General features: G+C 45.1%; 1 protein-coding gene across 5 annotated transcripts in view; it reads left to right on the top strand.

Annotated features, from left to right (window-relative positions):
* The window catches only part of nphp1 (nephronophthisis 1), a 189,956-nt gene that overhangs the window by 112,145 nt on the left and 64,904 nt on the right, over nt 1-12,907 (top strand). For all 5 annotated transcript variants that reach the window (XR_010972902.1, XM_068027505.1, XM_068027500.1 and 2 more), the window contains 2 exons: nt 8,160-8,288; nt 10,907-10,981. Coding sequence is in view for 4 of the 5 variants with exons in the window: in XM_068027505.1 (XP_067883606.1) it covers nt 8,160-8,288; nt 10,907-10,981 (204 nt within the window). In the remaining variant the exon portion in view is untranslated. The remainder of the gene's footprint in view (nt 1-8,159; nt 8,289-10,906; nt 10,982-12,907) is intronic.

Below are 12,907 nucleotides of genomic sequence, written 5' to 3'. Positions count from 1 at the left end.
TCAGTCCTGGGTCCCCTTTTTGTGGTATATATTAACGATTTGGATGGAAATGTAGGAGGCATGATCAAGAAGTTTGCGGACGACACAAAGATTGGCTGTGTGGTAGATAGCAAGGAGGAAGGCTGTAGGCTGCAGGAAGATTTTGATAGTCTGGTCAGATGGGCAGAAAAGTTGCAAATTGAATTCAACTTGGAGGAGTGTGAGGTGATGCATTTGGGGAGGTCAAACAAGGCAAAGGAATACATGATTAATGGGAAAATACTGAGAAATTTAGAGGATGTAAGGGATCTTGGAGTGAATGACCACAGATCCCTGAAGGTAGCAGAACAGGTCAATAAGGTGGTTAAGAAGGCACATGATTTGTTTTGTTTTGGTTAAGAGATACAGCACTGAAACAGGCCCTTCGGCCCACGGAGTCTGTGCCGACCATCAACCACCCATTTATACTAATCCTACACTAATTCGATATTCCTACCACATCCCCACCTGTCACTATATTTCCCTACCACCTACCTACACTAGGGGCAATTTATAATGGCCAATTTACCTATCAACCTGCAAGTCTTTGGCATGTGGGAGGAAACCCACGCAGACACAGGGAGAACTTGCAAACTCCACACAGGCAGTACCCAGAATTGAACCTCACAGCTGGAGCTGTGAGGCTGCGGTGCTAACCACTGCGCCACTGTATGATATCCTTTCCTTAATTAGACGAGGTATAGAATACAAGATCAAGGAGGTTATGCTGGAACTGTATAACTCATTGGTTTGGCCACAACTTGAGTACAGTGTGCAGTTCCGGTCACCTCATTACAGAAAGGATATAATTGCACTAGAGGGGGTACAAAGGAGAATTATGAGGATGTTGCCAGGACTGGAAAAATGCAGCTATGAGAAAAGATTGAATAGGCTGGGGTTGTTCTCCTTGGAGCAGAGAAGGCTGAAGGGAGATCTGATTGAAATGCACAAAATTTTGAGGGGCCGGGATAGAGTGGAGGTGAAGGGCCTATTCACCTTAGCAGAGAGGTCAGTGATGAGGGGGCATAGATTTAAAGTAATTGGTAGAAAACTTAGAGGGGAGATGAGGAAAAGGTTTTTCACCCAGAGAGTGGTGATGGTCTGGAACTCACTGTCTGAAAGGGTGGTTGAGGCAGAGACCCTCAACTCATTCAAAAGGAGTCTGGATGTGCATCTCAATTGCCGTAAGCTGCAGGGCTACGGACCAAATGCTGGAAGGTGGGATTAGAATAGGTGGATCGTTTTTCGGCTGGCACAGACAAAGTGGCCTCTTTCTGTGCTTTAAACTTTCCACGATTCTGTGGTCCCCTGGCCTGATGGTAATGGTAGTGTGTGGGATGTGCCGGGCCGTGAGGTTACCAATTGTCGTTGAATACAATTCTGCTGCTGCTGATGGCCCACATTGCCTCATGGATGCCCAGTTTTGAGTTACTAGATCTGATCCTAATCTATCCCATTTAGCACGGTGGTAGTGTCACAGAATACGATGGTGGGTGCCCTCAGTGTGAAGACGGGTCTTTGTCTCCACAAGGACTGTGCAGTGGTCACTCCTGCCAATACTGTCATGGACAGATGTATCTGCGACAGCTAGATTGGTGAGGACGAGGTCCACTATGATTTTCCCTCTTGTTGGTTCCCTCACCACCTACCACAGACTCAGTCTAGCAGCTATGTCCTTCAGGACTCAGCCAGCTCGGTCAGTAATGGTGCTACTGAGCCACTGTTGGTGATGGACATAGAAACGTAAAAAATAGGAGCAGGAGTAGGCCATTTGGCCCTTTGAGCCTGTTCCGCCATTCATTATGATCATGGCTGATCATCCAACTCAGTAACCTGTTCCCGCTTTCTCCCCATACCCTCTGATCCCTTTAGACCCAAGAGCTATATCTAACTCCTTCTTAAAAACATACAATGTTTTGGCCTCAACTGCTTTCTGTGGTAGCGAATTCCACAGGTTCACCACTCTCTGGGTGAAGAAATTTCTCCTCCTTTCAGTCCTGAAAAGTTTACCCCATATCCTTAGACTATGACCCCTGGTTCTGGAATCCCCCACCATCGGGAACATCCTTCCTGCATCTACCCTGTCAATTCCTGTTAGAATTTTATAGGTTTCTATGAGATCCCCTTTCACCCTTCTGAATTCCAGCGAATATAATCCTAACCGATTCAATCTCTCCTCATACGTCAGCCCCACCATCCCAGGAATCAGTCTGGTAAACCTTCGCTGCACTCCCTCTACAGCAAGATCATCTGTCCTCAGATAAGGAGACCAAAACTGCACACAATATTCCAGGTGTGGCCTTACCAAGGCCCTGTATAATTGAAGACATTGAAGTCTCCCACCCAGAGTACATTTTGTGCCCTTACTACCCTTTGTGCTTCTTTCAATTGGTGTTCAACATGGAGAAGCACTGATTCATCAGCTGAGGGAGGGGCATAGGTAGTAATGAGCAGGAGGTTTCCTTGTCCATGTTTGACCTGATGCCATGAGACTTCATGGGGTCCGGAGTCAATGTTGAGGACTCCCAGGGCAACTCCCTCCTGACGGTATACCACTGTGCCACCACCTCTGCTGAGTCTGTCCTGCTGGTGGGACAGGACATACCTGGGGACGGTGATGGTCGTGTCTGGGACATTGTCTGCAAGGTATGATTCCGTGAGTATGGCTATATCAGGCTGTTGCTTGACTAGCCTGTGGGACAGCTCTCCCAATTTTGGCACTAACCCCCAGATGTTAGGAGGACTTTGCAGGGTCGACAGGGCAGGATTTGCCCATGTCATTTCCGGTGCCTAGGTCAATGTTGGGTGGTCTGTCCCATTTCATTCCTTTCTTTAGACTTTATAGTGGCTTGATACAACTGAGTGGCTTGCTAGGCCATTTTAGAGGGCATTTAAGAGTCAACCACTTTTCTGTGGGTCTGGAGTCACATGTAGGCCAGATCAGGCAAGGATAGCAGATTTCCTTCCCTAAAGGACGTTAGTGAGCCAGATGGATTTTTACAGCAATTGGCAATAGTTTCATAGTCACCGCTCGACTAGCTTTTAATTCTAGATTTATTAATTGAACTTAAGTTCCACTATCTGCCATGGTGGGTTTCTGAGCCACTCTTGGTAATGGACAATGGAGTCCTCCACGCAGAGTATATTCAGTACCCTTTCTACCCTCAGTGCTTTTACAAGTGGTGTTCAAAAGGACGGAGTACTGATTGATCAGGTGAGGGAGGGCAGTAGGTGGTAATCAGCAGGAGGGTTCCTTGCTGAGATATTAAAGATATTAAGAGATATAGAGATTGTGCGGGAAAATGGCATTGAGGCAGATGATCAGCCATAATTTAGTTGAATGGCCTACTCTTGCTCCTATTTGTTCTTATATTGCCCTTGTTTGACCTGATGCTGTGAGTACCTCCCTTGGTGGATGGTGTGCGTGTAAGTTGTGACGGTGCTTCTTCAGTTCCATGCTGGCTTTCCGGGGCCGGGGAGTTAGAAGGTGGCGTGGTGGACTTCTGCATCTGTGGGAGACACAAGAAGAGATCATGAGAGCTAGCCGAGGAGAGTAGAAACTTCTGCAGTGCTGAGTCTACCGAATGCAGCTTAGTGTTCCACAGGCTGTTGGATGGGATGGAGTGCACTGCACCCCTTAATAAGTGCTTTTCCCTCTGTACCATCTCTACCATAGTGCCTATTTCGCCTGGGCTGACTTCTTCCTTGTCAGTTATCCTGGCTATTTGCATCGCTTGATCCTCCATTGGTGTGATCTGCCTTTTTGGGCCCTCTCCTGGGCACAGCCAATATCAACTTTTTTTTTATATATTAATTCATGGGATGTGGGCATCGCTGACTATGTCAGCATTTATTGCCCATCCCTAATTGCCCTTGAGAAGGTGGTGGTGAGCTGCCTTCTTGAACCGCTGTAGTCCATATGAGGGAGATACACCCACAGTGCTGTTAGGAAGGGAGTTGCCTAGGTCGATGCCGGATGGTCCGTCCGGTTTCATTCTTTTTTTATTGACTTTGTAACGGTTAGATACAAATGAGTCAAAAACAAGAAATACTGGAATCACTCAGCGGGTCTGGCAGCATCTGTGGAAAGAGAAGCAGAGTTAACGTTTCGGGTCAGTGACCCTTCGGAACTGACAAATATTAGAAAAGTCACAGATTATAAACAAGTGAGGTGGGGGTGGGGCAAGAGATAACAAAGGAGAAGGTGCAGATTGGACCGGGCCACATAGCTGACCAAAACGTCACGGAGAAAAGGCAAACAATATGTTAATGGTGTGTTGAAAGACAAAGCATTAGTACAGATTAGGTGTGAATACACTGAATATTGAACAGCAGCAAGTGCAAACCTGAAGAAAAACAACCTGAAAAAAACAGTGGGTAAGCAAACTGAACAAACTAAGATGAAATGAAATAAATGCAAAAAAAGATTGTAAAAAATGTAAAAAGGAATGTAAAAAAAAGGAAGAAAAAATAACTAAAAATGAAAGTAAAATGGGGGGCTGTCATGCTCTGAAATTATTGAACTCAATGTTCAGTCCGGCAGGCTGTAGTGTGCCTAATCGGTAGATGAGATGCTGTTCCTCGAGCTTGCGTTGATGTTCACTGGAACACTGCAGCAATCCCAGGACAGAGATGTGAGCATGAGAGCAGGGGGGTGTGTTGAAATGGCAAGCAACCGGAAGCTCAGGTTCCTGCTTGCGGACTGAGCGGAGATGTTCCGCAAAGCGATCACCCAGTCTGCGCTTGGTCTCCCCAATGTAGAGGAGACCACACTGTGAGCAGCGAATACAGTATACGACATTGAAAGAAGTACAATTAAATCGCTGCTTCACCTGAAAGGAGTGTTTGGGGCCTGGGATAGTGAGGAGAGAGGAGGTACCTGCCCATTTACCTCCTCTCTCCTCACTATCCCAGGCCCCAAACACTCCTTTCAGGTGAATCAGCGATTTACTTGTACTTCTTTCAATGTAGTATACTGTATTCGCTGCTCACAGTGTGGTCTCCTCTACATTGGGGAGACCAAGCGCAGACTGGGTGATCGCTTTGCGGAACATCTCCGCTCAGTCCGCAAGCAGGACCCTGAGCTTCCGGTTGCTTGCCATTTCAACACACCCCCCTGCTCTCATGCTCACATCTCTGTCCTGGGATTGCTGCAGTGTTCCAGTGAACATCAACGCAAGCTCGAGGAACAGCATCTCATCTACCGATTAGGCACACTACAGCCTGCCGGACTGAACATTGAGTTCAATAATTTCAGAGCATGACAGCCCCCCATTTTACTTTCATTTTTAGTTATTTTTTCTTCCTTTTTTTTACATTCCTTTTTACATTTTTTACAATCTTTTTTTGCATTTATTTCATTTCATCTTAGTTTGTTCAGTTTGCTTACCCACTGTTTTTTTCAGGTTGTTTTTCTTCAGGTTTGCACTTGCTGCTGTTCAATATTCAGTGTATTCACACCTAATCTGTACTAATGCTTTGTCTTTCAACACACCATTAACATATTGTTTGCCTTTTCTCCGTGACGTTTTGGTCAGCTATGTGGCCCGGTCCAATCTGTACCTTCTCCTTTGTTATCTCTTGCCCCACCCCCACCTCACTTGTTTATAATCTGTGACTTTTCTAATATTTGTCAGTTCCGAAGAAGGGTCACTGACCCGAAACGTTAACTCTGCTTCTCTTTCCACAGATGCTGCCAGACCCGCTGAGTGATTCCAGTATTTCTTGTTTTTGTTTCAGATTTCCAGCATCCGCAGTATTTTGCTTTTAGATACAAATGAGTGGCTTGCTAGGCCAATTCAGAGGGCATGTAAGAGTCAACCACATTGTTGTGGGTCTGGAGTCACATGTAGGCCAGACCAGGTATGGACAGCAGATTTCCTTCCCTAAAGGACATTAGTGAACCAGATGGGTTTTTGCAACAATCGACAATGGTTTCATGACCATCATTAGACTAACTTTTTAATTCCAGATATATTAATTGAATTCAAATTCCACCTTCTGCTGTGGTGGGATTCATCCCCAGAGCAATACCCTGGGTCTCTGGGTTACTAGTCCAGTGACAATATCACTATGCCACCACTCCCCATCTGCCCCAATCCATTTGAAGCTGAATGTTTCAGTCATCACAGCTCCTCAGCAGCTCTGTGGTTTTTTGCCACTCTGAGGTTTAAGTGCACGCTCTGGGCACACAACCCTCTCATCAGGAGCAACATGTACCCTGAGGTTTTCAGGTAGTGTGTCTGCTGGAGGGTGAATACCCAGAGGCCTATCCTGAGGGTTGGGGGTTGCACTTGCCTTGGCAGCAGGTATGAAGATGTTAAACCTTTTCCTATACTTTTGCCACTAACAGTGGCAGCTATCTCAGCCCAGGCCTGCTTTGTCTGTGAGGGGGCCTTCTGCCACTGTCCAGGAAGAGGACCTCCTTCCTCTCCCTCATGGCTGCCAGCATCACTTCTAAGTCGTTGTCAGAAAAATGAAGGGCTGCCCTTCCCTGGGTTCCAGGCTTCCAGCTCTCCTGAGACATCATGCAATACAGAGGTGCAGCCCAGAGCTCAATGACAGTCTATTTATTTATTTAGAGATAAAGCACTGAAACTGGCCCTTCGGCCCACCGAGTCTGTGCCGACCAACAACTACCCATTTTTATACTAACCCTAAAGTAATCCCATATTCCCTACCACCTACCTATACTAGGGGCAATTTACAACAGCCAATTTACCTATCACCTGCAAGTCTTTGGCGGTGGGAGGAAACCGGAGCACCCGGTGAAAACCCACGCAGTCACAGGGAGATCTTGCAAACTCCGCACAGGCAGTACCCAGAATCGAACCCGGGTCCCTGGAGCTGTGAGGCTGCAGTGCTAACCACTGCGCCACTTACTCTCTCCTCTCGCTGTAGGGACAAGGCAGCCACAGTAATGTCTGCCATGGTGAGTTTAAATCGGTCCCACACTTTAGTTGACCTGCTGTTAACTGGCTGCCAAACTTGTCTCCATAGCAATTAACTCGTTTCTTCTGTGAAAATAGTGACTCAATTCTGTTTTTCCCCTATAGGGGGTGGGTTCAGGACCTGGAAACAGTCCCAGCTTCCATTTCCTGCTCCCGATGCGAAAATCCAGCCCCTGGTTTGCAACCATATCTCGGGCATCATGCAGGTCAATATAGCTCATGGCTCTGGTGCGCAACCCATACATGTGGGAGGCATATATATAATGAAAACTATACTGCCAACCAAAATGTGATCAAGCAGAGCCCTTGTGCTGCCTGGGCCATCCTGGAGAAACTCTGCAGTACTTGCCAGAGCATGTGCTAAGATTTGCTGTGGTCTGCTACATGCTGTGCAACCTCACTGTTATGAGGGCATAGCCCTTGCCACTACGAGGAGGAGGGAAGGTGGCGACTCACACATCCCCCTTCTGGACCGGCTGCCCACGATTGACTCATCTGGCTGTGGTGACAGTGAAGTCAATGCCAATTCCCCATTCCTGAACCGTCCCACACCTTTCTCTCTGTTGCATACCAGCACGGCATCCTCTTGGGTACAATGTGGAAATAACAGCTGATAGGAAACAAACATTCCAAACCTATTTTAGAAGTCAAGCCATCAAATATTCCATATAATAGACAACTAATCACCTTTGTACATTCCATTAGTGCCTGTCTTTCTTGTGCCTTTGCCTGTCCTAGTGCTCCCTCACAATGCTATGCTAGTGACTGCAACATGGCTGGTGGAAGGCTGCTGACCGTCAGTGAGGGAGACTACAGATGGCCTTGGAGGAAAACCTCGGCTAGCTTTGGCCCTAGAAGGCCTCACTTCAGACTGCATCACCTCTGCATTGGCAGAAGCAGTCTGGGCTGGCTGGCTCACAGACAGGCAACTACAAGGACATTGGTGGAGTGCCAGTGGTGGGAAGACGAATGTGCTCATCCTGAGAGAGGACAGCAGTTAGTCTTCCATGTTGCCACGACTTACAGTCTATGTTCCCATGAGAAGAAAGGTCACTTGGGCAACTTGGTGCCAGAGTGCAACTGGTATCCACAGAACCATAACCCAGCTTTCAGGAGAGGAAGGAAAGAATAAACATTTATATATATTTTATCCATATGAGGTTATCATTTTTTTTTTCTTGATATCTGCAGGTTCGCCCAAGGAAGACGCATATTACACACATGTTTACATTGTGGAGCTGCAGAATGATTCCTTTGCCTGGGTCTGCTGTGCAGGTGCTAAGCAGGCAGGTCCGGTTCTGCCTTTTTGATGGTCAAAGGGTAAGTCACCTCCTTCATTTGTAGACGATTGTATGGGGCAGTTTGTTGTCTGTACCACCTGGGCACAAAGTGTCACCTGGATAGACTGAAAAGAGGACAACTGGTTAGCAAGGATCATAGCCTATAATGGAGCCCATTGAAAGAAAGAAAGACTTTCATTTGTAAAATACCTTCCACAGATCAAGATGTCCCAAAGCAACTTACAGCAATTAAACACTTTTAAGTGTAATCACAGTTGGCATGTAGGAAACGCTGCAGCCAACTTGCAGACAGGTAGGTCCCACAAACAGCATTGCGATAGAAACCGGATGATGTGTTTTAGTGATGTTGGTTGAGGGATAAATATAAGCAGGTATCGGAGAGAACTCCCTTGTTCTTCAACATAATGCCATTGGACCTTTTGCATCCACCTAAGAGGGCGGACAGGGCATTGTTTTAATGTTTCATCCAAAGGATGACACCTCCAACAGTGCAATGCCCCCTCACCTCAGTACTGCACTGGAGTATCAGTCTATATTTTGTACTCAAGTCCCTAGTGGAACTTAAACCTACAACTTTATGATTTCCAGCTTTGGATATTAAAAGAAGTAAGTGAGGAAATTGTAGATAATTCTGCCATAATTTTCCAAAACACTTTTGATTCAGGAATTGTCCCATTGTATTGAGAAATCACCAATGTTATGCCAATATTTAAGAAGGGTAGGAAAGATAAACAGGAAATTATTATTAGTCTAATGTCTGGTGTGGGTAAGGTATTATAACCTGTTATTAGGAACAGTAAATGAGCACTTGGGGAAAAGAAATGAACTGCACATGGAGACAACATGGATTTGTAAAGGGCAAGTCATGTCTAACTAATGTGGTTGAATTTTTTTAAGGCGGTCTCTAATGTAGCAGATGAAATCAACCTGCTGCCGCTCCAGACAAGATAACTGGCATGGACTCGATAGCCCGAATGGCCTCTTTCTGTGCCTCTATGACTAGAGTGTTTGATGCTTGGAAATCCTGGCCCGGTTTCATTTTCTGTTCCTATAACCAATCTTTGGAATTTCAAACCTTGATTAGCTGAAAAACTAGTTCTTGCAAATGATACTTAGTCAGCCAGGGATGACTTTTTTTGATATTGTTCCCACTGTTAAGAGTGGGGTGGGGGGGGGGTGAGAGGTGAGGAAAACGGGGTGTAGTAATGTTTTTTATATTTGGAAGTTTAAAGATAATGAATAGGACTTAGTAGTGAGAAGTAAGATGAAAAGAATGGGAGGAAAATAAGTACATTTTTAAAAATCATTTTTATTTAAAACAATTTGTTTATTTTAGCTGTGCAAGGTTAGTAAAATGTTAAGAGAACTAATCTTGACTGCTGAGTAGCTGATGACCCTAATTTTGGGTTTCAGTATGATTTGTAGAAATCAGAGTGTCAAATTGTGAAAAAGTATTTATACAAGAACAAGCTAACCATGTTTTACAGTAGCAATAAAGAGAAAAGCTGTAAATACTCAATCTAAAGTAAAAAAACAGAATATAGTGGAAGCATTTTTCCACATCATACTCCATCTGCCAGGTTTGTGCCCACTCACTCAACTTATCTGCAACCTCTTTATGTCCTCTTCACAACATACTTTCCTACCTGTCTTTGTGTCATCTGCAAATTTATCTACCATGCCATCACTCCCCTCATCTAAGTTATTGATATCAATTGTAAAAGGTTGAGGCCCCAGCACAGACCCCTGTGGGACTCCACTTGTCACATCCTGCCACTCAGAAAATGACCCATTTATGCATGCTCTCTGTTTTCTGCCAGGCAGACAATCTTCTATCCATGCTAATATGTTGGCCACTACACCATGAGCTCCTACTTTGTGCAATTACCTTTTTTGCGGTACCTTGTCAAATATCTTCCGGAAATCCAAGTGCAGTACGTCACCGGGCTCCCCTTTTTCCACAACGCATGTTAGTCCTGCGAAGAACTCCAATAATTTGGTTAAACATGATTTCCCTTTCACAAAACCATGCTGACTATTCCCGATTACGTTGAGTTTTTCTACCCCTTCCACCAAATTGGCTTGGATTTTTTCTATCTTTTTAGTTTTCCCAGATTATGTGGGAGGGGAACATTGGGATCATGCTGCTCAATTTTTTTTTTTTTTTTCCAGAGATATAGCACTGAAACAGGCCCTTCGGCCCTCCGAGTCTGTACCGACCAACAACCACCCATTAATACTAACCCTGCAGTAATCCCATATCACCTACCTACACTAGGGGCAATTTATAATGGCCAATTTACCTATCAGCCTGCAGGTCTTTGGCTGTGGGAGGAAACCGGAGCACCCGGCGAAAACCCACGTGGTCACAGGGAGAACTTGCAAACTCCACACAGGCAGTACCCAGAATCGAACCTGGGTTCCTGGAACTGTGAGGCTGCAGTGCTAACCACTGTGCCACCCCAAAATTGTACCATGATTGATGACCAATCAATTTGTCTTTTCTAGTCCAAAGGGTGTGTGTCTGTGTAAACATATATTGGGGAAAGCAAGGAATAAGTCAAAGCAGAAATGATCTTTTTATGTTACACATTATATAGTTAGTACTTATTTACCTTCATTGTTAATGTGTTTCAGGTTCTCAGCAATATACATACAATCAGAGCAACCTGGCAACCTAAGAATCCCAAAACATGGACCTTTTCTCCAAGAGTAGGTTTCCCTTCCACTATTTGTTTCTTAACACAGGGTCGTGAGGTTGTGGAATGCACTACCAGAGTTAGTGATAAAGCAGAGTCCGTGTCAATATTTAAGAATGAGTTAGATTTGTGATTGAAGGAAAGGGGAATAAAGGTATATAGAAACAGGGGAAGCACAAAGATTGAGACTACTGCTTATGTGAAGTGTAAACATCAACATAGACTGGTATGGATAAATGAATTGTTCCTAAGTAAAATTGGTTTCAGGAAGTACACCAGTAAATGCACCAAAGATGAAACTTTACAAGGAATCATTGCATATTCAACTTCCAAGGTTTATCTCTGAAATCATTGTTTCTGTTCAATATGTCTCTGGTCTTGTTTATGTGAAAATGCCACTGTTTAAGGCTGAATTCGCACTACAAGTGTTGGTGTGAGAAAGTTCTACTTCACTGTGGCACTGTACTTCACCAATAGTACAATTATAGTATAAATGTAGTCTGAATCCAGAGTCAGGGCCCGACCTGACAGCAGATTACGGAAGGTGAAGCTCCCTGGAGGAGGGAGCCTCCCTCATCTATGCTTTGGTGTCAGCTTGGACCTTAACATTCAATTCGCAAGTTGAGTGTTGGTGCAAAAGTGAACTTGTAGCGTGACTGCACTGGTGGTAGGAATGTCATTGTTTTAGTGAGTGTGGTATCATTTCCCACCATGTTTATCAGCTAGTTTTAAGATGATTTCAGACTTTGTTACCTAATTCTGAATCCTAAGAACCCTGAAGTCCATTAGGATCGAACATAACATTGTACAGTTTTGCAATGCTGATAAAGGCTGATTTCTTGGGATCTGTTTTACACATAGAGTGTGGAGATGCTGAGTGGAGAACAAGTTTTTTCCCACTGGCAAATGTTCACAGGCCTGAAGATTATGATTATGACATAGAGAAGTGTTTATATCTGAAGCACTTGGTTTATACTCATTCTTGGGATGTGGGTGTCGCTGGCAAGGCCAGGATTTATTGCCTATCCCTAATTGCTCTTGAGAAGGTAGGGGTGAGCTCCCTTCTTGAACCGCTGCAGTCCATCTGGTGCAGGTACACCCACAGGGTTGTTGGGTAAGGAGTTCTACAATTTTTATCCGGTGACGATGAAGAAATGGTGAAATATTTCCAAGTCAGGATGGTGTGTGACTTGGAGGCAATGGTGTTCCCATGCTTTTGCTGCCCTTGTTCTTCTAGGTGGTCGAGCTTGTGGGTTTGGAATGTCCTGTAAAAGAAACGCTGGTGAATTGCTGTGGTGTGTCTTGTAGATGATGCACACGACAGCCACAGTGCGTTGGTTGTGGAAGAAGTGAATGTTTAAGATGGTGGATTTGGTACCGATCAAGTGGGCTGCTTTGTCCTGGATAGTATGGAGCTTCTTGAGTGTTGTTGGAGCTCGCTCGTCCAGGAGTGTGAAGAATATTCCACTCCTGCTAATTACCACCTACCATCCTCCCTCAGCTGATGACTCAGTACTCCTTCATGCTGAACACCACTTAGAAGCAGCACTGAGTGCAGCAAGGGCACTGAATGTACTCTGGGAGGAGAACTCCATTGTCCATCAGTAGAGTAGCTCTGTAGCACCACTATTGACCAAGCTGGCTGATTCCTGCAGGACATATCTGCTGGCCTGGGCATATGGCAAGTGGTGAGAGAACCAACATCAGTGAAAAACCTATTTAACCTCTTTCTCACCAATCTACCTGTTGCATATTCATCTGTCCATGGCAGTATTGGTAGGAGTGACTGCTGCACAGTCCTTGTAGAAAATAAATGCCATCTCAACAACAAGGACGCCCTCAATCGTGTTGTGTGGCACTACCGCCATGCAAAATGGGATAGATTCAGAACAGATCTAACAGCTAAACAAATAGGGTATCTATGAGGTGCTGAAAGCCA

The sequence above is a fragment of the Heterodontus francisci genome, chromosome 3, assembly GCF_036365525.1.
Source record: "Heterodontus francisci isolate sHetFra1 chromosome 3, sHetFra1.hap1, whole genome shotgun sequence".
Taxonomy (NCBI): domain Eukaryota; kingdom Metazoa; phylum Chordata; class Chondrichthyes; order Heterodontiformes; family Heterodontidae; genus Heterodontus; species Heterodontus francisci.
Note: the sequence above shows the minus strand (reverse complement) of the source record. Positions and strands in the feature narration are given on the sequence as shown.